This window comes from Chenopodium album, chromosome 1 (assembly GCF_948465745.1).
Source record: "Chenopodium album chromosome 1, dcCheAlbu1.1, whole genome shotgun sequence".
Taxonomy (NCBI): Eukaryota; Viridiplantae; Streptophyta; class Magnoliopsida; order Caryophyllales; family Amaranthaceae; genus Chenopodium; species Chenopodium album.
In genome coordinates, this window is record NC_137834.1 from 87,084,897 (window position 1) to 87,111,113 (window position 26,217).

The 26,217-nt window shown below is 34.6% G+C and overlaps 3 protein-coding genes across 6 annotated transcripts; 1 reads left to right on the forward strand and 2 right to left on the reverse strand.

Annotated features, from left to right (window-relative positions):
• Window positions 1-1,527: 1,527 nt before the first annotated feature.
• On the forward strand, window positions 1,528-6,722 carry LOC145638135 (uncharacterized protein At3g49055-like). Its single transcript, XM_081689098.1, has 5 exons — window positions 1,528-1,572; window positions 1,713-1,789; window positions 5,864-5,975; window positions 6,066-6,182; window positions 6,264-6,722. Exons 1-5 carry the CDS (start codon window positions 1,528-1,530, stop codon window positions 6,615-6,617), a joined length of 705 nt encoding a protein of 234 aa, XP_081545224.1. The 3' UTR covers window positions 6,618-6,722.
• Window positions 6,723-6,896: 174 nt separating this feature from the next.
• On the reverse strand, window positions 6,897-12,436 carry LOC145624872 (kinesin-like protein KIN-10C). 4 transcript variants are annotated; one of them, XM_081677963.1, is made up of 18 exons: window positions 12,088-12,436; window positions 11,384-11,549; window positions 11,091-11,291; window positions 10,801-10,990; window positions 10,510-10,715; window positions 10,102-10,400; window positions 9,966-10,008; window positions 9,584-9,637; window positions 9,447-9,500; window positions 9,303-9,359; window positions 9,013-9,072; window positions 8,669-8,732; window positions 8,261-8,571; window positions 8,102-8,148; window positions 7,462-7,483; window positions 7,288-7,356; window positions 7,157-7,195; window positions 6,897-7,020 (listed from the first exon to the last, which is right to left on the reverse strand). In XM_081677963.1, the coding sequence occupies exons 1-18, from the start codon at window positions 12,261-12,263 to the stop codon at window positions 6,979-6,981; spliced, it is 2,100 nt and encodes a 699-aa protein (XP_081534089.1). In that variant the 5' UTR covers window positions 12,264-12,436; the 3' UTR covers window positions 6,897-6,978. The 4 variants fall into 4 exon arrangements, with proteins under 4 accessions (XP_081534089.1, XP_081534085.1, XP_081534101.1 ...); XM_081677959.1 differs by having other exon boundaries at window positions 8,654-8,732; XM_081677975.1 differs by lacking the exon at window positions 9,013-9,072.
• A 1,690-nt stretch (window positions 12,437-14,126) lies between these two features.
• LOC145560708 (eukaryotic translation initiation factor 3 subunit C-like) lies at window positions 14,127-18,802 on the reverse strand. The gene is made up of 4 exons (XM_081621804.1): window positions 18,593-18,802; window positions 18,159-18,226; window positions 16,278-18,062; window positions 14,127-15,342 (listed from the first exon to the last, which is right to left on the reverse strand). Exons 2-4 carry the CDS (start codon window positions 18,180-18,182, stop codon window positions 14,413-14,415), a joined length of 2,739 nt encoding a protein of 912 aa, XP_081477930.1. The 5' UTR covers window positions 18,183-18,226; window positions 18,593-18,802; the 3' UTR covers window positions 14,127-14,412.
• Window positions 18,803-26,217: the final 7,415 nt, after the last annotated feature.

The window sequence follows — 26,217 nt, forward strand, 5'->3', positions numbered from 1 at the left end:
ATATTTACTACATGTTAACAAATAATTTCAAAATTTAAGTATTGGCGAATGTGTACATTAAATTGTTGCATGAATTTTTATTACTTTATATAAAACAGAGGGAAGTATGAGGGTGGCATGGCATTTTTGTTTCAATAAAATTAAATACTTTCGTATTATTCATAAAAATCATACAATAATTTAGAAAAAATAAAGATTAAAAAAACAGAGAACACAAATAAGGATTAAGGACTTCCCTCTAGTTTTAGTTGGAAGTTGGACTGGTAGTTAGCATTGTCTCTAACTAACCTTCTCACAGCATGCACTATACCATGATACTCTCTAACTTTCTCATCTTTTTTCCCCAAATTAAAATCATGGATACTCCAGTAGCCCAAATTAAGGACCAAAGCACCCTTCTTGAAGACGAAGAGGGCAATATAGTAAATCTACAACAACAGCTAAAGGATGCTCAGAGGAGGAATATTGAGTTTGCTGTAATTATTGAGGAGCTCACAATCGAGAGAGATTGCCTAAAGACAGAGTTTTTCGGGGTCGAGGCGAAGGTTAGGGAGAGGGAAGAGGAGTTGTTAAGGAGGATTCAAGATAAGTTTAGGGAGAAAGAATGTTTAGAGGTGGAAATTTATGAGGGTATGAGAGAAAGGGAGGAGTTAGTGAGTAAACTTGATTTTGGTTTGAGGGGAAAAGTGGGGTTATTGAAGGATTTTGAGGCTTTAAAGGGGAAGATTGAGGAGTTTGAGTTGAATTTGTCGAGGGGATTCGAGGTTTTAGGCTTGATCAAAGATTGTTTGATCAAGGTAAATGATAGTTTTAATGGGAAAGGATTTGAGGAAAATGTATTGATGATAGATTGTAAGAGATCAATGGAGGGTTTGTTGGAGGAGTTGGATTTTGTTTCGAGGTTGGCGAAAAGGGTTGAGGATAGAATGGGAGATTATGGAGTTATTAAGGATTTGTTGAATGAAGTTGAAGCTTATAAGAAGAGGACTAAAGAGATTGAGGAGAATTTGTTGAGAAATTTAAAAGTTCTTGGCTTTATTAAACAGTGTTTGATGAGAGTTCATGAGTGTCTAGATGATAAAGAAGTGGAAATAATGTGGGTTGATCATGATGAATGCCATAGTATTGAAGAGCAAGTGTTGAATGTAGAAGAGAAATTAGGAGGGTTGATGAACGCGAAATTGGATTTTGTATCAAGGATGGCAAAAGGGGTTGAAGAAAAAATGAATGTTCATCTAGAGAAGGTGAATAAAGAGAAGAAGGAATTGGAACGGAGTGTGATGAGTCTAACTGAAGAGAATCGAGACGTTAATGCCTTGCTTCGTATTGCATTGGTTGAGAAGGAAGCAGTAGAGAAGAGTCTTAGCAAGTTGAAGGGTAACAATGAACAAAGGAGAGTTCCCTTGTTGCAGTTTGCAGAGAGGGGGCTGCAAAGAGTTGGGTTTGGATTTATTTATAATAGGAGGTGCTTCGAACGAGCAACATGATGATCAAAACAAAAATGCTGATCAAACTTCAGATTGTATAATGTCTGATGTTAGCAGTGAATGCCAAGAGGAAGTTGTGAGTTTGGTACATACAGTTCTCCATTACATAGTATTCTGTTTGCTTTTAGTTGTTTTGATACAGTATTTATTCAATATCTTGATTGCTTAGATCTTAGAACTCTGAAGCAAGTACTTCATATAATATGTCTGTAATCCCTTGGCTAGGCCTCAACTGTGGAGAAACTCATGAAGGGCCTTCGACTCGAGATTACTCAGTTAAGGAGAGGTTTTGAGGATTCCAGGTATTACTGTCATGAATTTCTTGAATTTTTATGATTTAGTTACCTTTGCCCTAGAACTTCTTTACATTTTTGTTGTAAATTTTGTAGCACTATCCTAAACCGAAACCTCTAAAATTTCTCAAAAAGTGTAGATATTAGCCTTTAATTTTGGAATTTTTTTACTTTTTTCACCCGAAAATAAAAATTGCCGAAATGTTTACCATGATCCCTAATACCCTCAAGGAGTCCAATTGGCTGGGAGGAACCATCTAATTTGCCTTTAAATGACCAATTTACCACTTTACAACTTGCATCAATTTCATTAACTCAAGCCTACCACGATCATTATGACAACATATAATGATCATATATAGTTCCAAACGACATTATATGACTCCGAGATGTATCCCCTAAAATCTCAATGCTTTTCGACACTGGGCCCCCGAAACAATCGAAATTTCTCAAAAAGCGTGGATATTAGACTTCAATTTTGGAATTTTTTGACTTTTTTTCGACCAGATATAAAAATTTCCAAAATGTTAACCATTGTCCCTAATACCCTCAGAGAGTCCAATTGGGTGGGTGGAACCATCCAATTTCTCTATAAACGACCAATTTACCGGTTTACAACTTGCACCGATTTCATTAATTCAAGCCTACCATGAATATTTATGACAACAAATAATAATCATATATGGTTCCAAACGACATTATATGACCCCGAGATGTATTCCCTAGAATTTCAAGACTTTTCGACAACATGCCCCGAAGACTCCAAAAATTCTCAAAAAGCGTGGATAATAGCCAATTGGGTGGGTGAAACCATCCAATTTGCCTTTAAATGGCCAATTTACCGGTTTACAACTTGCAACGATTACATTAACTCAAGCCTACCACGAATATTTATGACAACAAATAATGATCATATATGGTTCCAAACAGCATTATATGACCCCGAGACCTAGAATTTCAAGACTTTTCGACATCAGGCCGAAACCTCCAAAATTTCTCAAAAAGTGTGGATATTAGCCTTTAATTTTGGAATTTTTTTACTTTTTTTTCGCCTGAAAATAAAAATTGCCGAAATGTTTACCATGGTCCCTTATACCCTCTGAGAGTCCAATTGAGTGGGTGAAATCATCCAATTTGCCTTTAAACGGTCAATTTACCGATTTAAAATTTGCATCGATTTCATTAATTCAAGCCTGCCACAAACATTTATAACAACATATAATGATCATATATGATTCCGACAACATTGTATGACCTCGAGATGTATCCCCTAAAATCTCAAGCTTTTTCGACACTGGGCCCCGAAAGTTCCAAAATTTCTTTAAAAGCGTGGATATTAGCCTTCAATTTTGGAATTTTTTGATTTTTTTTCGCCCAGAAATAAAAATTTCCGAAACGTTTACCATGGTCCCTAGTACCCTCTGAGAGTCCAATTGGATGAATGGAACCATCCAATTTTCCTGTAAACGACCAATTTACAGATTTACAACTTGCACCGATTTCATTAATTCAAGCCTACCACGAACATTTATCACAACATATAATGATCATATATGATTCCAAACGACATTATATGACCCCGAGATGTATCCCCTAAAATCTCAAGCTTTTTCGACATCGGGCCCCGAAAGTTCCAAAATTTCTCAAAAAACGTGAATATTAGCCTTCAAATTTAGAATTTTTTGACTTTTTTTCGCCCGAAAATAAAAATTGTTGAAATGTTTACCATGGTCCCTAATACCCTCCGGGAGTCCAATTGGGTGGGTGGAACCATCCAATTTGCCTTTAAACGGCCAATTTACCTGTTTACAACTTGCACCGATTTCATTAAATTAAGCCTGCCACGAACATTTATGACGACATATAATGATCATATATGGTTCTAAACGACATTATATGACCTCAAGAAGTATCCCCTAAAATTTCAAGGCTTTTCGACACCGGGCCTCGAAACCTCCAAAATTTTTGAAAAAGCGTGGATCTTAGCTTTCAACTTTGGAATTTATGACTTTTTTTCGCTCGAAAATAAAAATTGCCTAAATGTTTACCATGGTCCCTAATATCCTCCTGGAGTCCAATTTGGTGGGTATAACCATCCAATTTTCCTTTACACGGCCAATTTACCGGTTAATACTTGCACCGATCCGATTTCATTAAATAAAGCCTACCACGAACATTTATGACAACATATAATGATCATATATGGTTCCAAACGGAATTATATGACCCTGAGATGTATCCCTTAAAATCTCAAGTCTTTTCGACACCGGGCCCTGAAACCTACAAAATTTCTCAAAAAGCATGGATATTAGCCTTCAATTTTGGAATTTTTTGACTTTTTCGACCGGATTTAAAAATTTCCGAAATGTTTACCATGGTCCCTAATACCCTCCGGGAGTCCAATTGGGTGGGTGGAACCATCTAATTTTCCTTTAAACGGCCAATTTATCGGTTTACAACTTGCACCGATTTCATTAATTATTCAAGCCTACAACGAACATTTATGACAAAAAATAATGATTATATATGGTTCCAAATGGAATTATATTACCCCCATATGTATTCCCTAAAATCTCAAGACTTTGTGACACCAGGCCTCGAAACCTCCAAAATTTCTCAAAAAGCGTGGACATGCCTTCAATTTTAGAATTTTTTTACTTTTTTCGCCCGTAATAAAAATTGTCGAAATGTTTATCATTGTCCCTAATACCCTCCGGGAGTCCAATTGGGTGGGTGGAACCATCCAATTTGCCTTTAAACGGCTAATTTACCAGTTTACAACTTGCACCGATTTCATTAACTCAAGCCTACCACGAACATTTATAACAATATATAATGATCATTTAACCCGACGTGAACCGAAATTGATCCAGACTCGTTTTAACCCGTCAAAACCCGAATTTAACCCGACTTGTTACTAACCTGACCTGAATTCAACCCGACCCGTTCCTAACCTGACCCAAATTTAATCCAACTTGTTACAAACCTGACTCGAAATCAACCCGACTTGTTATTGACCTGACCCAAATTAAACTCGTCTTGTTATTGACCTGACCCGAATTTTACCAGACCTATTACTTACCCGACTAAAAAGTTCAACCTGATCTGTTACTAACCCGCCTCGAAATTAACACGACTTGTTCTTGACCCAACCTAAATTCAACCCAAAATATTCTTGACCAGATTTCAAATCACATTAAATGCAATTTAGACCATCTTATTATTGCTAATCAAAGTATTTTGTCTAGGGAGACCAAGTTGGTCTAGGCTAGCAAAAGAAAGGAGCATCATCCTCAAATTTAAGAGTTAAATATAGTATATATTTGTTGTATGGTCAAAGGAGATAATTATCTTCCTAAATTATAGACTATAGCTCCCTAGTATATTGCCATATATATTATAGTCAAAGGAAATAATTAGCTTGATAAAAATGATAATTATCTATTTACAGTTAGTTGAACCCGAATATGCCCTGACTTGGAAATGACCTGACCTGATTGTAACATGCAAATTATTGACTTGAACATAACCCGACTTGAATCCGAGAATGATCCAACTTGAAAATGACCCAACCTGATTATAACCCACAAATTATTGACTTGAAATGAACCCGACTTGAACCCGAGAATGACCCGACCTTATTATAACCCGCAAATTATTGACTTTAACCGAACCCGACTCGAACCCGAGAATGACCCGACCTTATTATAACCCGCAAATTATTGACTTTAACCGAACCCGACTCGAACCCGAGAATGACCCGACCTGATTCTAACCCACAAATTATTGACTTGACTCGAACCCGAAAATTACCCTAACCCGTGAAAACCTGAATTAAACTCGACCTATTGTTCACCCGACCCGAATGTATCACGAATTGTTATAAACCCGACCCAAACCCGATAAGAAGTATGACCCGACGTGACCCGATTCAAGCATGTCCCAACCCAATCCCGACCCTCATAGGTTATGGAATTATCTGAATTGACCCGACCCGAGTTGACCCGACCCACTCTTACCCGACCCGTTTACCCGAATTGACAGCTCTAATCCTAATTCCCTTTTTCTCTGTGTTCAAAACAGGTCTGAAACTGAGCGGTTACAAAGTCTATCAGAGAAACAAGGTCAAAAGATCACTGAACAAATTATATACATCAAAGAGTTAGAAGAAAGAGAGACACTCCTGAGTAAAAATGTAAATTTATTATTTATGGATTATTTATGGACCACAGATTTATTACTCCGTATTTTGGTTCTTGACATTCAATTATTCTATGATTCTAAGGTTGAGGAGCTCCTCGTTGAAATGAAAGCAATGGAAGAGGAGATTCAGAGATGGAGAGAAGCCTGTGAATTGGAAGTGGAAGCTGGAAAACATGTTGCTCGGGAGCATAACAAAGTGGTAAAACCTTATAAATTTAAAATTTATTTGCGTTTGAATTTATTAAATTAGAGTGCAGAAAACTAACAGTTTGTATAATAGGTTGCTATATTGAAACAAGAGTTAGAGAAGACAAGAACTGCTTTGCAAGTGTCAAACAAGAAGTTGAAGTTAAAGGAAGAAGTAGCTGTTGCTGCAATGGCAGCACAATCAGCTGCAGAGAAGTCTCTTCAATTGGCTGACAATAGGGCTGCAATATTTCGAGAGAGGATTGAAGAATTGACAAGACAAGTGGAAGAAGATGAAAGCAGACAGAAGAATAACAAACGCAGGTTGAGGCGTATATGTTGGCCATGGCAAGCTCTTTATCCTGCAACTACTAATTCTAGGGTTCGAAATTTGGATATAAAACATATGCTTCCGGAAATGCAAGCCTTCCTACATCAAAGAATATAAGATTACACACAAGGAGCTTCTTCCTCTTTGCATGTTGTGGTCTTCCTTCTCGCTTTTGTTGTTTATATTCAATCTTCGAGTGATCCTTTCAGAAAATATGCTCATTATTGAACTGATGAACATCTATGCTGAATAAAATTGAAGTAAATAGAAACAAATTTTGCACAATTGGTGTAAAATGTTGAATGTACTTGAGAATTTGTAGCTTACACATTTATATTGCATACTTTTATGTTTATCATACAAAGGTTGACTACCAACACTTGGATAACATAGTTTTAGAACAGTACTGATACATTAATTTCTGCTGATAATTAGCAACATGGTGTTGCTGATACATTAAAAAATTTAAACTTAGCTCCTATAAAAGCTCTCCAACTGCATCCTTCATCATTATCTTGATCTGAAAAAACAAAATGAATTGTAGCTCAAGTTAGACACAACATAAACATTACACTCTAACTGATTTTATTTCAGTAATATGACGAAAGAGAAAAATAATAATGGGTATTTGGAACCTAAAATGCTGAATGTTTTACCTGCTTTTTTGAAAGGCCAATTTCTGTTAAATCATCAAGCTGCAATTTCATAATTTCAAAAATCAAACCATTTGTAACACATAATAGAGACTACTGAATCCTGGTAAATCATCCCTAACAATTTTACTTACCCGCTTGAAGGGTTCTGGTGATTCCTCACGCATTTCAATAATGTTTGCAGCCCTTTTTTCTCCGATTCCCTGTTTAAATTGGAAAGTAAACAAAAGAATAAAAAAATTTAAGATTCTTCAGCATAAAGCAGAAGGATTGACATGGTTTTTAATGCTACACAATATAAAACTGACCTTCAGTCCTTTAAGCTCCTCCCTGTTTTTTAGAAAAATAAAAAAATCAGTAAGATGGATAAGATAAAATCTTTAACAAATTGAAGTTGCAAGGGTAAAAAAGACACTGCTAGGATTGACCTGATAGCAGTATCCCTCATCACTCCTTTCGAAATTTATTTTACATGATAGGCATTTGATACTTACTCCATAAAAATTCTTATAAGATAATTGGCTACATTGCTTGGTTCTTAAATAGGGTCTGAATTCAATGCGCTCGGCATGGTGATCTGATGTCAAGGCTGTTAGTGTGGGCTAGTGAAGAGATTTCCCCAACATTGAGGGGGCAAACTACAATCTACCCTAGATTCAGATAGATGTCTTCCACTTTAGCTAACAATGTGTTGATTTATCAAAACAAGTTTTTCTGATCGATGAAAATGGGGGAAATAAAACCAAGAAAGCCAAGAAAAATAATAGAGATGCTTCTTGTCCTGGAGATGTCTGAAAATAAATTACTTGACTTTATCCCCCATTCCCCCCAAAACAAAGAATATCTTTGGTTATAAATTGAACACATTTCCATAGTCTAGATATGATCTATATATATTCTAAAATGATTGCATAATATAATTCACCAAGATCAAAAGGTTGAACTTACTTGCTTGCAGTGTTGAAAAACTTCAAATATTCTTGAACTAGAGAATCCTACAAAATTAAATAAGTAATATAGGTTCAAGTAAGATGAAAATAAGGGCGAGAAAGGAAATTCTAAACAACAATACCAAGATTGACAACATTAAGCAGCAAAACAACTAACCTTCGCTCTAGAACTGCGCATGTGAAAACTTTCCCAAGGGCTTTCCATAGTAGCAAGTTCATAATTTTCTTTAGCACTTTTCTCAGCAATTGGAGTTTTGAATTCCGACTTTTCAAGAATGACATGCTTGTCACTGGCCTCCACTTTAGGTAGATATTTTGGAGTCTCAGGCTCCAAGCTTTCCAAAGCCATCTTCAAGTTTGCATCGGTTGAAAAACAAAGCGAGTTCAAGTTGTTTCTGAGTTCTTGTATTCTTGCACTTAGTGGTGGTGATGGCCGGTCATTAAGATTAGAACTCTTGTTTTCCTTTTCTACATTCACAAATGAACAAAAAGTAAATAATTATAAAAATAATAATAATTTCAAGGTGCTGTAAATTTCCATGAGATACACCTTCAAGAAAATAACCTGTTGGTGTTTGATCTGTGAAAGGAGTTGTAGGGGCAATGTAGTTCACAATTTGCAATGCATCCTAAAGTACAAAGAAAAATTAAAAGTTGTTACAATAAACATCTTTATGTAAAAGTGGCAAACAGAATGTATTGCTTCCTAAAAGACTAAGCTCTTTCAAATGCTTCTACAAATTACAGCAATTATGCTAAAAATCATTACATCATTGAAAATGGTAAAAGATCTCAAATCTAGAAGTTGAAATTGCTGACACAATTCTTGCAGTATATGGCTTTCTTTCTTGGAAACTTACAAATGATATTGTGTAATTGGGTTGGAGTTTAAAAGAAATAATGCACTACCTTTTCAGAAGGAAGCCAAGAAGAATCCATGTCAGAAGATGCTGTCAATGTACCTTTCCCCTAAAAGGCAAAGTACTCAATTTAGATAGAAAGAGGTTCACTGTTCTTTCTTAAGAAGTTAACTTTGGGTCTATGGTAGTTGCTCAAAGACTCATCTTTCAACAAAGTTTAGCCTTTTAGTGATTTCAATTGGAATATCTTACTAACATCATTTAATATCATGGCTCTTATTAAGATGCTCAAAAATAGTCTAATAGAAAAAGATTGGTTAGAAGGACAAAATGAATCACCTCTTCAAAAGGAAGCTGAGAAGAATCCAAATCTATAGCACTTGATGCAAATTGCTCCTGAAAAGTAAAGTAATCAAATATTAATCAAATTCTATTCGTTGTCATGGAGAGCTGATAATATGATTTAGATTGTCATAGACCTACCTCTTGCTGAGTAGAAGAATTGGATACTGCCTCACTTGCTAAGGAGAGACTCGTCTGCATAGAAGAATCCAATTAATTGCACAATTTTAATAGACAAATATTTTTTTCGCATAATGTCTAATGGCATGGATATCTACCTCTCTTTGTGATGAAGATTCCATGGCAGAAGCACTTTCAGGGCATTTGTTTCCCTGCATTGGGAAATAACATTAATATTTCAAGAGATACAACGAAACATTGAGAAATAAGTGCTCAATGCTTCTAGTCACTCACTTAACAACATCTATAGGAATACTCCACACAGCATTGTGAGAGGTTTGTTTACTAATATGTTAATTTTATTTTCAATAAACATTTTGCATAGTACTTGGTGAATAATATTTATAATTAAATACTCCTTATTGAGGAATAAAATGAACTTTTTAGCTAATACTTGGAGATATACTGTAATCTGAAAATGTTCTTCTGAAAAAATCAGAAATGAAAATGACTGCAGACCAAATGGAAAAAAAGCCATACCAGTTTTGATTTCTTCAATTGAATAGTATCATCAAACAGTTTCCTGAACATCCAAAACAATACTTCCACATATTAGCATTCAAGCCAATCATCAGTATCAGATAGTATACATAATGTACTAATCTTAATCACAGACCTTCCTTTCACTTCAAATGATACATCTTTGTCCTTCTTCATAGACATGTGCAATTTTGACCCAGCTGTTTTTTTCCCAGAAACTGAAGCGCTCATGGGTTTCACAACCCTAGGAGACACCATATTTGATCTCGTATTAAATTTTGAAGCTGATTTCATTACTTGTGGAGACGACATCCCGCTTGTCTTGTTAACAATTCTACTGCTCTTTCCAGGATCTAAACAAGCCAAAAAGCCTGCCATGCATGATCGAGAGGCCAAGCTGATTGTTTGAACAGTTTCCTGGCAAAGAGAGGGATTCTGCAGAAAACATTATCACCATTCATCAGTTCACCACTATGTTAAGGTTCAGTTTAGCCACTTCAGAGAAAGTGCAAGCCTGCCAAGCCATGGACTTAAAGAAACTTACCATACAGGAAATCATCAAAATCTTACTTGTGCCCCCAAGGGAGTCCTGCAGCATCCGAGTCAACTTACTTTCCCTGTAAGGTACACGGGCATCTTTTGCATTCAGGGCATATAGAACATTGTGCACAGTGTAGAGGGATTTGTTTATCCTAGTGGCTTCGGTCAAGTTGAAGCCATCAATACTCTTTCTTCTAGAATCTTCATAGCCTGTTCAGTTAAAATTAATTTTTAGAAAACAAAACATACATTGAATGTTATGAAAATGGACAAAACATTGAGTAGAAGGACATACTTGCCAAATCGACAAAATTGATCTTGCCCACCAGTTGAGCACATGATTTGTCAGTTTGAGGTGACACAACATGGACAATGCAGCCTGTGTGGTATCGATGAGGAGGCTCGGTCATCTTCTGCAATTCTTTACGAGCATTTGCGGCCTGCAAATACAATCTTTGAAATTCTGAAGTAGAATTCACCTTGACCTGAAAAGGATAAAGAAAACATACAAAATTATAACCAAGAGTGTAAAAGAAGTGGAAATTTTACATTCAACACCATTAGTGTAACCTTCTCAAACTTTACCTTAGATAGTCCCTTGAGTCTAATCTTGCCATGGCCATCCTCAAATATTGCAACCTCTGGTCTTTTGGTGTCTAACATATCCGAAACTCGGTCCTGGTACACCTCAAATACAGAAATGGTGACAATTTTTCCTTGTTCTTCTGCTAGAGGCAAAATAGCATCCACTGCAAGCACTGCCAATCCCAGTTCTTCCTCATATCCCTACACACATAACAAGCATAAAAAAAATCAAGCACATCAGAATTCCGCTTCTGAAGAGTTCCAAACTAAGTGACAGCACTAATAACCCAAACCTGAATGGTGCAAGTCTTGCCACTTTCCCGTGGTCCATAAGCGAAAACCGTGCTATTCTGACCTCCAAATAATCCAGAGATTAAGGGTTTAATCTCCTTGATAAAAATCTCCTCATTGCCCACATCTTGCTCATAACAGTCATCTATTTCACAACTCTGCTTACCACTGTCCAATTCCCAAAAGTTAATCAATAACTAAACTACATTAACCAAATCCTAAGCAACTAGGATAATTATGCATGTATATTCTCATATTTACACAAAAATTGGGTAAACTGAATTCAGGAAAAAGATTGAACCCAATAACAGCCAACAACGAAACAAATCACTTAGCCACCCATTGAAACTAAATTCACAAACAAAATTATCAAATAAATTCTACAGTACATCATAATTTTCCAATCCTACAATATGATAGACAATAATTGGAATTTCCATCATCCTAAAAAAGCATTACTATATAAGTTAGATTACATTTATTTTCCGCACATCATAAAGACATAAAATAGTACTCCATATTTCTGTATTACAACAAAGAATTAAATGAATCAGAAAATTCCAGCGACAAAAATACAAATTGAGTAGCAAACTAAAAAAATTATACCAAGCACTAATAATTACAACACTCAAGAAAATCACCAGCCAAAATAACCCAAATTAGAGAATAATCAAGAATTGAACTGATAAAAAATTGAGAAATTTACCTAGAAATTTTATCTGACCCAAAAGAGATTTTCACTCTCCTTGGGTTTGAATTCGTGTCGGGTCTCAAAACCGAAATCCAAGGCTTAGAAATTGAAATCCCATCAATATTATCACCACATTTGTTTGATTGAACCCTAATTCGAGCAACAATTCTAACTTTAGGGTTTGAACTCATTTTTCTTGACAAAATTAGTTAAGAAGAGTGAGAGAAATACTAATTGTTGAGTGGATTTGAAGGGTAAAGAAGAGGGAGAAAAAGCGAAGATTTTAAACAGAATTGATAAGAGTGAAGAAGTAGCCGTTGTAATTGAAAATTGATGATTTTGGCGTAGCGCTCCTCTGATGTTATTTGAATCGTACACTGCAAGCTTTTGAAGACCCTAACTCCCTAAGCCCCTTTCGAGGATGATGTTATATTTGAGTAATGAGTCATTCGATTTGGCTAATGTTTAAGCCGTATTTGGCATTTGGTCGGGTTCAGACCCATTAAAATAAGAGCCCTTTTCCTAAATATGGGAAATCATCTATTCCCAAATTACACCTACTTTTTTTTTAATTTCCACCGTGCTGTCCATGTCACCGGTTCAGTGGGAATTTTTTTTAAAACGATTTATTAGAAAACCGCAACTTCAAGTAACGGTGTGCTACTAAAAGCCGCTACTTCAAATAGCGGTTTACTTATTTACAGATATTTTGTTTTTTAAAAAAAAACTTACATAACAAATCGCTACTTGAAGTAGCGGTGTTAAGAGAATAAACCGCTATTTGAAGTAGCGGTTTTAATTTCATAAACCCGGTTTTCCTCATAACACCGTTACTTGAAGTAGCGGTTTGTTGCTGGATCGAGAAAAAAAAAATGGTTTGTTTTCCGTAGCTGACGTGGACCGTGCGGTGGGAATTAAAAAAAGAGTAGTTGTAATTTGGGAATTAGACAATTTCCCAACATTATTTAGGGAAAGGGCTCTTAAAATAAGTCATAAGTTGATTTAACAACTTAATAATCCTATTAAAAAAGGAAAAAAAAAAAACAAAAACTATCAAGTTTTCAAACAGTAATCTTGTTTTTAGAGTACCGTATCATTTTTCATATGTACCTATCAAGATTTTTTAATGAATTTTTTTCAAATTCAAGTAATAGAATAGTTATAATACTACCTCTATTAATGGTTATCTGCAACTTTGGGGTATTATTTGTGAGACACATAAAATTTCAAAACTACGAACAACCATTGACGGAGGTAATATATAAATTATAAGTGATTACAAAAATTAAAATAAATAAATAAATCATAGTTAGTCCCATTTAAAACCCATTTTAAATCCGAGACCCGCTAGACCTAGTGGATTTGGGTCTGATATAATTAGACCCAAAAGTTCTAAGTCAGATTTGAATCCACCTCTAAAAATCCAAGTCTAGATCTGAATCTCGTCAGACTCAGCCCAGATCTGACTTATTGTCATTCTTAGGGCTAAGCCTTTAGGACTTGTTTGATTCACCTTACTTTTTGCTCTAATTTGATTGTTTGATTTGTCCAAACTTTGACCTTAAATGTACAATAATCTATAAGGAAAAAATGTATCAAATGGAGTCTTATTAGATTCGTAATAATGTGTATTTTATTAATAAGTAATTTTCATAATTTTTCCATTACAAGATTAAAGATACTTAGCGATAAAAGTATGCACATAAAACGATAATTTGATCTGAAGTTAAACTAAACAAGACCTTACTTGAATGGTTTACTACAACACCTTCTCTAGACACATTTCAAAGTGAACCATGAAATTCTGTGTTCTCTGCATTTGTTCATCTTTCTTCCGTCTATTACAATAATTTGAATCAAAGACGTGGTAATTGATTTCACTTAAGATTTAAGAGCACTCGAATCAGTAGGTGTCCTCTCAAACAATAGTCCTCTTAAGAGAGAATAGTAGCCCCTAATGAACATCATCAACTGTCTTAAGTGCATCCAAGGCCTAAATGCAAAGTGAATGATATATTTGTCTATTTATAGTTTAAGGAGCAAGGGCTAACAAGTGCAAAGAAAAGGTGACACTCACATAATTCATTGGCCTCTTCAGTCCAATCTAACATTAAAGAAAATTGACGAAATAGTTTGAAGGAACAAAATAAGAAGTTACTGCGTTTCATAACTCAAACTACAAAAAAGCGTACAAAAGTTACAACTAATTAGTCTAATTTGGTTTAATTAATTGAAACCAAAACTTCTTCCCGGAAATGAAAATATTACTGATTGACCAAACTTAACTTAGAAACCTTGGGACAAAATTACTCAGATAGCTTAAGTATCACGGTTCGCAAATCAACGAGCCCCACGATTAAGGCTGACCATACGGGCCGAAGAATCAGTGTGTTGTCCTCGCGATGCACGCCCATAAGAGCCTGCCCCTCTAGCATGACCACCTTGGTCTCTTGAATATCCTCCAGCAGAAAACTGTCCAGGATTCATTGCCTTTCCGCCATATCCTGAACGCCCACCTGACCTTCCTTGAGAATAAGAGTTGTCATGCCACCTACCACCACCAGAAGAGGCAACCGCAGCATAATCTGGTCCATCTCTCCTCCTAGGAGGCAAACCATCCAATGAACCACCACCCAACTTGGCCTCCATAGCGCGCTCATTATTTTCTGCGAAGAAAGACAGCTTCTCGGTCAATTGGAAAGCAAGAGCCTGCAATCTAGTGTGCTCAACCTCATGGAAGATGATGCATCGAGTAGGCTGGTCCCATGAAGCACGCAGCTCCTCATTAACCATCATCTTACTCACGATGCTGTGTATCTGTGGCTCAGATAGCTCAAACATCTTAGACAGCTGTTCAAGGCTCAGAGAACTGTAAGAAACAGCGTAAGTAAAAAGGTATGTCCTAAGGGCAGCTTCTTTGATCTTGGATTTCAGCATTTCAAAGACACCCTCTTTGTTTTTCAGTAGCTTCCACACATCCAGAGATGTGATAACATCAAAGGCTTTTTGAAAGTCTCCTTGAGTGAGTCCTCTAGTAGCAGCCATAGCATGATCCCTGACATTTTCAGGGGGGCCTCTAAGTGTTTGCCTCTCACTAGCTTCAAGCAATCTCCTGAATGTCTTGCTTATGACTCGGCGCTGTGATTCGAAGGTGTTGGCAGCCATATAAGGGACCTCCAACAGCATGGCACAGGTCAGATGAACTGCCTCCAAGAGTTCCAAATTGATGTGCATGTGGTATGGCATCTGTTGTCTTCTTTCTTTCATCTCCTGATAAAAGTAAAAATTACCAGAGTGAGTTTCATAAACGGATAAAGACAAGAATTTAAATTAACTAAATGTTGTCGCATTATGATATCATATTGCATTTTTGAAGACAAGATGATTAACAATTTCTTTCTTTATTTCATCCAAAAATTATTTCCACAAGACAGCACTTTTATGAAATCATATTGCATTCTCAAAGACAAGAAGAGGATTAACAGTTTCTTTCTCTATTTCATCCAAAATTTGTTTCCACAAGACAGCACTTTTATGGGATGTCTCCTTTGTTTTTAATAGCAAAGATAAGTCTTTCAAAAGCTAATCCACACCACAACACTTAGTCACAACCCACTGCAAAGTAATTCCAGTTTTTACATATCCAAATTGACAGTTCCACACACACGACATTTGCAGTATGATATCCACAAACTTCGTACATTCTACTTTTATGCAAAGTAGTTTATACAAAAATAGTGATTGGACACAAATATAGTTCAAGTCCCAGTATTAGGCAGGTCCAAAACACAAACTTTGAAAAAAGGTGGGTTACAACAGCAAAACAACACAAATATATATCGAAGAGTCCAATGAGCCTAGATCAAATGGATTTAACAGAATAAATTTAATGATTAGGGTAGTCCACAATCCCTTCTTCAATCACATGGGACAACAACCAGCATTTCTTTGCAATGTAACAGTTATCACAGGGCACTAAGGATATTTACGAAAATATCTGCTTTTAACTCAGCAATATTGAATTTACCAAATTAGACGAGATAAATTTAGGCATCAAACTGAATCAGAAATTTTTTCCTACAACAGAAAGGAAGCTGCTGCAAATATCAGATCCAATCACCATATCCTCCAAATTTTTAGTAAAATGTGCAATTAAAAGATAAGAAAATTGACTGGATAACAGTCGCACAACTATACACACATACCTGTTCAGGAGTCTTCTCATGGTAACGACTTTGAGAGAAACCTTGTGCAAGCAGCTCTCTCACTCTTCCAGCTGAATATAATTCAGAAAGGCAGCTGTGCCCTTCTGAAATCAGACCAATTCTGAAAGCACATAATCCAAGCTGAGCCATAGCTCTATTGAACAATATCTGGGTTGAAATATCCATATGTTGTATTGTGTCTTGTAAATGACTCATCAACAATAAGTCACGAGCAATTGAAAATTCATCCATAAGGGCATGGTGGTAAATGTCACATAGCATAGCACGGGCCTTTGTTCTCTCATCTCCAAATTGATAAATGAGAGAAACTAAGCTATCCATCAAGACCCTGCTGCGCTCTGGAAAAGTAGATTTCCGAGGCACAAGCTCAGGTGTTGTCACAAACAAAGAGGGATTCTTACCTACACCAGCCCCCTTGGGTTCCTCACCTGCAGCTTCATCATTCTCCTCTTCTGTTTGTTCAGCCAATTTCCTCATTGCCTCATAAACTTCTTGAGGCTTATAGTACACAAATTCAACACGTCTCAGGGCTACTTTCGCAGCTGCCTTCAGATTTCCACTTTTCTCCAAGTATTCTTGAACATTTTGTGCCAGGACCAAAAACAAAGGCTCATCTCTGAGTCTTTCGACAAATTCACGAGTATAAGGATCTATACATTGCAAGCTCTTGAAAAACTCAATATCTATCCTCTCAAGGAAGGCTACCAAGTTTCCCCATACTCGGATGGTACCGTTATGTTCTGGACCCTTTTGGGTTTCATTCTCATCAGGTTCCACAGAATCATCTACCAAAATGTTTGGATACTGAGTGAGAATATCAAGTATAACAAACATATTCTGCACACATTTCTTCCACACATTAATCGGCATGTGTCCACTGAGACTAGGATTGATATCAAATTGAGCAGAAACAACACTGAAAAGGATCTCCAGCTTCTGAGCTGGTGTCTTCGCAATCCTGGTCAAAAAGGTAAGCCGCTCAACAAGCTCAATTTTCCCAGTTCCCTTCCTACCACGTCCAGCAACAATTTCTTTGACTTTCTTGTTCACAGTATCCCAAGTAATCTCACTAGGGTTTTTCAGTAACTTCATATCGATTAGCTTATTATTCTTCCCTGTCTTTTGCCACTCGTCATCCTCATCTTCAGCATCATCCTCCCTTGTTTCATCCTCTTTGTCAGACTCTTCAGCTTCTGACTCAGATTCTTCAACTTCTGATTCAGTTTCCTCTTCAGATTCCTCTTTCTCCCCATCATCTTCAGACTCAGGATTCTCCCTAAACTTGTTGATCAGATCTTCATATTGCTTATTGTTCTTCTTCAGATTCTGCTTCATTTTATTCAATGCCTTCGCATTGCTGCTGCTCATCTTCTTCTTAGCCTCCTTATTCGACAAGGTCTCAAGCAGAAAATCCTCCAACAACACAAGAGCCTTTATATAGACATTGGGAACCTTACCAGCCTCCGCAACACGCATAACTTTTTCGAGCTGTTTATTAATCTTATCATAGCTCTCCTGTAGGCTCACCCAGTCATTGATCTTCATAGCATTCTTCATCTGCTCAACGGTAGCAGACATCTCCTGGAACCGCTTATCCTTGGCCGAAACGACAACTCGCTTTTGGTCATCAGAATCATCACTGTCACTATCATTGGTCTTTAAATACTTATTTTCACCACCCCCAACTCGAGTTTCAGGTTCATCAGCAACAATCTCATCAACATCATCATAATCACTCTCCTCCTCCTCGGTGTCACTATTACCCTACAAATTGAAAAAAGATAACACTTTTTATTGATGTTCTTTACATAATGGATTGCAAATTAAATGAAAAAATCAGCACATTGACGGAATACAAACCTGAGTCCAAAAACGCGAACCCATTTTTCTTCCTTTTCACAATTTCAACAGCTTCTGATTATCTCAATCTACAAATTGGGAGAAAATTCATGTATTAAACACTAAGCTCAGAAGAAATTTAACAAAATTATAACCCAATAATTCTTATCAAAGCATTCAAAATCTCAGATCGAGTGAGAAAAATATCATCTTTATAATTCATCCTAACATCAAATTAAAGGGTTCTGAAACACATTAAAAACCAAATTCGATTGAATAATAATTCTAGTAAAAGAATATGAATAGAAAAATTCTAACTTTACAAGAATTGAATTATAACCAATAGTGCAATAATCAATCCACCTTGAACGAACCCTAATTTGAATAAAAATTAACGAATAACAGTAGATAGTGAAATCGATATTCGGTGATTAGAAGAAAAAACAACATCTTACCAGAGAAGCTGCGGAGTATGGTAGATTGAATGAAGAGAAGACGATGTTGGATGCTTTCTGTGTGTATTGCAAAGCAGCTTGTAGCGGGACGACGGCTGCTCAATATATGCTAGGTTAAAAGACTCACTATAGGTAGGAAACTAAGCCAAATTAGAAATCAATCGAATAATACAATTGTGCACTAATTTTTATTTAATTTTTTTTTTTTTTTTTTTGGAATAGCAATTGTGTACTACTTGTATGTACTCCCTCCGTCTCATGCGAAATATTACATAAAACGTAACTTTTTATGTATTCATGTATTAACTTTGGTCATGATTTTTTTTTAATTAATCAAAACATATTTTATTTACTACAGTATAAAATATGCTACGAGTATTAAATAAATATTTATATAAATTTTTATAATATATTTTTAAAAATAAATTTTTATTAATATTTAATTATATAAACATAAAGTCAAACTAGTGTATTGACATGTGTGCAAGATTAATTGTGTCATGTATTTTGGATAGGGATGGCAATTTGGGTCAGCGGGTCGAATTCGAGTCAGATTTCAGGTCGATTATGAAAAACTATCAAAAATAGTATGAAAATTAATATTATTACGAAATATGAAATTGGGTCGAATTCAGGTTATTCAGTTCGGGTCGGGTTTGGATATTTCTCAGTAACTTCGAGTCGGGTTCAGGTCGGGTCATGGATTGCCACTTGTTAGCCCTAATTCTGTGTCAGAGGGAGTACCATTTATTTTTCCACTGTAAAAAAAAAAAATAAAATAAGAAAATCATTTTTAAAATTAATACTTGTTAATAGGAATAAGTGGTCAAAGTGGATATTTATTTTTATCCTGAAATAACTAAGATCATAACATTTATCATAAAGCCCCCTCAAGTTACAACATGTAGCCATGAAGGTCTCGTGCATTGAAAACTATGGAGTATCAATTGATCACCACTTTGAATGTAGGATGTAGCAAATAGCAAAGTTGCCTAGATTAATCTTAATCTAACAAAATGGCAACTAATAACCTTGATATATTTCATACTTTTGTGGAACATTAAATTAGCCACAAAAGACATTACCAGTTTTCCACTTGAATATCACATTTTAGCCTCGTAAGAATAGTCACGTCTTATATCGAGACAAGACAACAAATTTCAGCAATTAACATTCACAAGTAACAATAGCTATTGAGTGGTATTTTGCTTTCAGTGAACGAGTGAGAAACCATTGGTTGTTTCTCCGTTTCCAAGAGATCGAAAAGGATCTAAAAAGCTAAAAATTAACTTGTAAAAAACAGTCGTGTTATCACAACATGCCGAATCATTGCCACAAAATCCATTATATTTTGTAATTGTACTCACAATGTAGAAAAAAAATACTTAAACTCGTAATCATTTTGAGATTTTGGAAAACACAAAGGCTACCTCCCTAACCATGAAATTTGACATAAATTAAGCCGACACATATATCGAATAAGTTAGGGTTGAGTAAACCTCAAATATAATAAACGCTCAACAAGTCACATATACTTCTTAGGTTATGAAACACAACTCTCCTTCGACACTAGTCAAATGATGATCTTGCTTCATCTGACTTGAAATCAAGCTTATACCTAGTTGCAATTCTATTGTCTTAGAGATAAGTCACCAAGACCAAAAGTCACTTCAAAGGCCAAAAATGACTTAAGAACCCCAAAATCTTTCAAATGAAAACAATCACTAAAATATGTACTTGTACAACTATTTATAGCAACGCCTCAGATAGAATGAACCAAATGCGCGATTAATCCAACTTGGACCGGACACAACTCACCCGTCCCAAAAGACCAAACTCACCCGTTTCAAGCTGACTTGACATGAACCGACCTAATCAACCAACTCAACTTAAACTGAAACCAAAATTTTGTGTTTTTTGAAGGAACATCCTTTCTTTGTAGTGAGCTTATGAAAATAACATTCTTTGATTGGACTGAACATTAAACTAGCTTTTTGGTCCAAGGTAACCCTTTTTTGTTTGCATTGGGCTGAATTCATGATACCCATCTATTCTGTGCCAACCAAGATATACAATAGGCCCACTATTTATACGCTATAAACTTTTTTCTTTTTTGTTTTCAATCCTTTCTAGTTTTAGGCATTTTTTTTTCGTCCATATGTTGCAAACTACGGAGTATTAGTCCATTGCAATGGTGAATCTTTTGGACCAAAATTAAGGGGATCAAGATTTGAACATTTAGGCAATTTAGCCTCTATTTATATTATAAGATAATAAACTACTACGTAATTATATTTAAAATTAATAGGGAGGAAAGTCACTATGAGCCATTGAGCCTCAATGAAAATCCTTCTCTTAGTTCTCTAAGTGCACAAATTTAACAATGTCCATAAGATGAAAACGACCATATACAAAGTATAAGATATTGTTGAGTTGCACGACACACATTGGGCTTTTAGTTTATACTTGTATTTAGTCTTTATACTTCCCAATTATTAGAGGGATCATTTAGGAATTTTGAGAAAGATTTTAACGAACAAGCCTAAAAAGATATAACCTATCTATAAGGCATTAGCCACATAACTCTATTCTTTGGTATGATAGATTGATAGGTTTCTAATATTGGTTAGTAAGAATAGACCAAAAATAGTAAAAGTTAAAGTTGGATCCATTTTTTAAAATTTTTTAAAAAAAGTTAATTTATTTTTTTTTTTTTTTAAAAAAAAAAAAAAAAACCCATTAAATCATACTCCGTAATAAACAGATTAAATTTAACTTTAATGGTTAGCGACTTAGCATACATCATTGCTCATCAAGTGGATTGAGTATAATTACATACCAAGTGAGGTTTGGCGGCCTAATTAATAATAAGGATTTGATCTCGTGACTTAAAGATTATGGAATCAACTCTCACTAAGTAGGCACTCTTTATTTGATGATGGAAATTTTCTTATCTCTTCTCTCATTATCTACGACACTGACCTAGAGCTTGACATGTAAAGTCAAATTGAATTAACCTTTGAGAGGTACCAATTAATTCAATAGGCTCATTTTGCTTATCTAAAAAGACAAAGTTAAAGGAAAAAATATAGGGAAGAAGACTAGAAGAGGGGAGTGAGTATAGCTGATGGGAACACAAAGATAGAAAAATCTTGCCCTTTTCCCACGATATATAATTGTGTGAAATGTAATGGAATGAAATTTCAACAAGTATTATAAAAAGGGGCCCCTTTTTAGCACCCATGATGGGTAACACATGTGAGAAGTAAGGCAGTCCAAAACGCACAATACAAACCTCCATTATTATTTATATTATTAATTTTATTATCATTAACAAGACTAATATAAATTGGACAAGTACCTACATTTTATAGAAATTATTAAAAGCCAAATTCTCAAGATATGCAAAAGATCTCATCTGTCCTTTCCTCCTAAATTAGGTCCGAGATTGAATTGAATTGGAAACTTGAGATAGATGATGACAGCTTAGGGTTTCTTTTTTGGAAGGAGGAGGTTGGTTTATAAGAACATGTACAAAATCAATAGATTTTTAGCATGCATGGTTGTTTTAAGAAAATTAGTTGTCTTTATTTTTCATGACAAGATCTAATACATACATGCATATGTGCTTCAATGATTTCAAAAAAATACATAACAACTCATGATATATTAAGGGTCTGTTCTCATTGACTGAACTCAGCTGAAATGAACTAAATTGAACTGAGCTGAGATGAACCGAACTGAACTGAACTGAATATTTTATAAGAGAAGGAAATTAGGAGCTGAACTGAACTGAATTTCAATGTATGAGAACAGGCCCTAACATGTGTAATAGTAATTATTTTATTTAATATGCATATAAAATACTTCGTATTATAACAATGACATCTTTTAGATGGATATTAAATTGATAAAAATATTATATTAAATTAATAAAAAAAAATGTATTATATAGATAATATATATACTCAGATCAAGTATAACAAATAAACTAATCATAATAAGGAAAAGAAATGAAAGATATGTAAATTTATTAAACTGCGATGAATGAAAAGTCACTAGGATAGTGATCACTTGAATTTTTTAATTATGTACTCCCTCCGTCCCAAAAAGAACGACCCATTTGGGTTGATTACGTGGATATTAAGGAAGTTAAGTAAAAAGAAGTAAAAGTATATTGGAAAGATAAATTTACATGGGGTTTGTAAAAAATAGAGAGAGAAAGTAATAAAATAACATGGAAAATGAAATTTTTATATGGGGAAGCTAATTTTGCACAAATATTGTTGCAAATTGGTGGTGTTTTAATGCAAATGGGTCATTCTTTTTGGGACAAAATTTTGGCCAAATGGGTCGTTCTTTTTGAAACGGAGGGAGTATTACTCATACACTAATCCAATAGCATTTTTATGATAACATCACACATCTCTACTTACTAATTAACAAATTTATAACTTATGTGAAGTAATTAGATTTAATTAAATTAAGGAAAATGCTATACATAGCCCTAAGGGCTACATATAAGCATTTAATTTACTCTTGAAAATTGTTTAAATTTAGAAAATCATGACAAAAACACACTAATTACACCGATCTGCGCGTGTTTTTGTCATGAATTCCTAACTTTATACATTTTTCAAGAGTAAATTCAATGCTTATATATAGCCCTAAAGACTATGTATAGCATTACCCTTAAATTATTAGTAATATGTAAATTCATTTATAAAGTAGTTAAAGTTAATAAATTGTTGCAATTATTATTTAACGGATCGAAAAATTGACAACTCAAAATCGAGGATGATCCATTCATTCATAAATCCATCCTAATCACGTGAAAGTGGTATATATAATTAAGTTTAGCTAGATTTGTGTGGGGTATTATATCACTTATATATATAGTTGCCTGTTTATATGGGAATATGTATACATGGATGAATGATCAAACGTTGATGGCATTTAATTGATCGATCAATTCCCTTTTTTGTTATCATAGAAGTGAGCCTAGCTACAATTTTGTCAGAGAATATTTGAGATCAGATAACACATGCACCAATCACTGACTGCCACTTACCCCCCTTATATTTATTCATGCATTCTTGGACAAACCTCTTCTCATGCGTATACTCTGAGTAGTTAGTAATTATAAGATCACACTTTGATACCTTCAATTACAATCCTCATAAAATTATTGCCAACTAGCTTTAAATTATTACTCAGTATATTCATTATGATCAATAAGTACATGTTGATCGATATTTATCATTGTGACTAGTGAGCTAGGTAATTTAAAGATCGAATTTCCTATAAATACTGTTACGATGCCACTTTCCGATGGAGTTCCGTCAAAAATCGCGGAAAATAGGGTGTTTCCAATGAATTTTTTTCGTCAAAAATAGCATGTTTTCTAGTAGTGTTTTATGGTAAGAAGATCTACTTACGTAATGCAAGTCAATTGGTTTACGAACAAGACATGTGTCGTATAGGAGCTTACCCCTCGTTTGCACCAAAAAAACAAGAAAGACATGTCGAGTTTCACCAAAACGCTTCCACAAACTTCAAAAAGAGCATGTTTTGAACAAAATTCTATACAACAACGTTTTTTAGTTGAATAAATTTTTGAATATTCTAATCATTAGGGTTGTTCATTAGTCTAAGACTGGACCGGACCGAATATTAGAATTTTAAGAACCGAAGAATGGATCGATTAAGTTAGGACCAAACCCGAATCGGACCGAAAGAATCAGTCCAAAACCCGGACCAGTCTTTGGGCCGATTTAAGAATTTTTTTAAAAAGAATTCTAATTTTTAATTTTATGGAAAACTCGGGAAAAAAAAAATTAAAGGAAAATCTACACATAAACGTCTTTTTTTTTTTTTTTATATATATATATTTAGTACAAAAAAGCTCATAAATTTAAAGTTTTATTAGCTTATTAAGGATAATCTTAACCATTATTGAAGGGTTTCACGCATATTTTAATTAAAAAAACCGATCCGTCCCAAGATCGATTTTTATAGGGTTTTGGACTGGACCGAAGACTGGAAAATAAAATTCTTGAACCGAAGGCCTGGTTTGAGGTCGGTCCGAGGTGGTCTGGTCCATTTTTTCGATCCGAACCGATTTATGAACACCCCTACTAATCATTACATTAAACAACAATCTTATCAAATACAATAGTAATATTTTAAAATTTGTTAATACTAACTTCAATCTATTTAAATCTATTGTTATTATTAGCTAATCTTTAACCACTACTCTTAATATAGTACTTCATAATAATACAAGCTAGTACCAACTAATTTCTCGATCTCAATTATTTTGATGATGAATTTTGTATATATAATAAGACAAAGTTTTAACGTCAAAAGCTTAACCTCAAAAAATACAAATACTTTATTTTAAACCTATAGTACTCCGTATATATTATTAAGAAAAAAAAGAGGATATTTATTTTCTGTTGCTAAAACAAGACTAAAATTAAAATTCAACATAGTTAGACCAAAATTATTAATTGGAGGAATTGAAGAGACGATGATGAATTGTCAACATGTCATTATCGTCATAGGTTAAATCAATATCCTAAAACCCACTCAATAATAATCGAGCTTTGGAGGAGTGAGAAAGTTATTCATCCTCTTTATTTCTCAAGAATATTAACCTAATATTTTTTTAAAAAAATATTTATGTTTCCATTAATTTTCCTTAAATTTATTTATCCATCATGTGTATTAACACGGGTACTATTTTGTTGAACAAATTGAAGAGATGATGACGGACTGTCAAAATGTCATTATCGTCATAGGTTAAATCAATATCTAAAATCCACTCAATTATAATCAAACTTTGGAGAAGAGAGGGAAGTTTTTTTCTTTCTTTCTTTTTGACAAAATGTGCAAATTTGTGTTGGCATCTTTGGCATTCCAATCAATTGAAAGTGAGTCTATTTCATAATATTCATTAAAAATATAATTAAATTATGAGTAACTTTAATTTAAAACCACTTGTGGACACCTCTACGTAGGCACTATATCTATGCCCACATATTGCGGGAGGTAAAGTAATGATATGATAGGGAACAATATTATTTTTAGATAACCTACTTTGGTCTAATCGTAATTTAACACCACCTTATTACAACTAATCTAGTTCCCCCCCCTTTTTTTTTTCTTTTGTTTTTTTAAAGGGTGAAGTCCACGCTTTAATTATTATGATGCTACTATATGCTATTATTTACATTTTTTCAATTATTAATTTACGTAATTGTGGATCAATTATTAATGTGACGAATAATTATGTAACTAATATAATTAAGCTAGCTAGTGTCGCCTTTGGGCTATGCGTGATGCATTGATGCCTCCCTACTCCCTAGCATGTCAACTAAGGTCAAGGGTGGTGCCGTTTATGTAGTCGATCGATGTAAATTAAATTAAATTTAATCATGTAATGCTCATCGTTAACTTTATTACAAGTATTACTAGCCTACGAATTAGGGCTTGTAAAGGGCAAATAAGTGTTAAGAAACTAACAATAATGATCGTAGAAGTCAAAAATCAAGAGATATTTTAATGCGTTATGGATTAAAGTAGAGATGTATGTTAAAATCTATCTCTAAAAAGATTGAGAA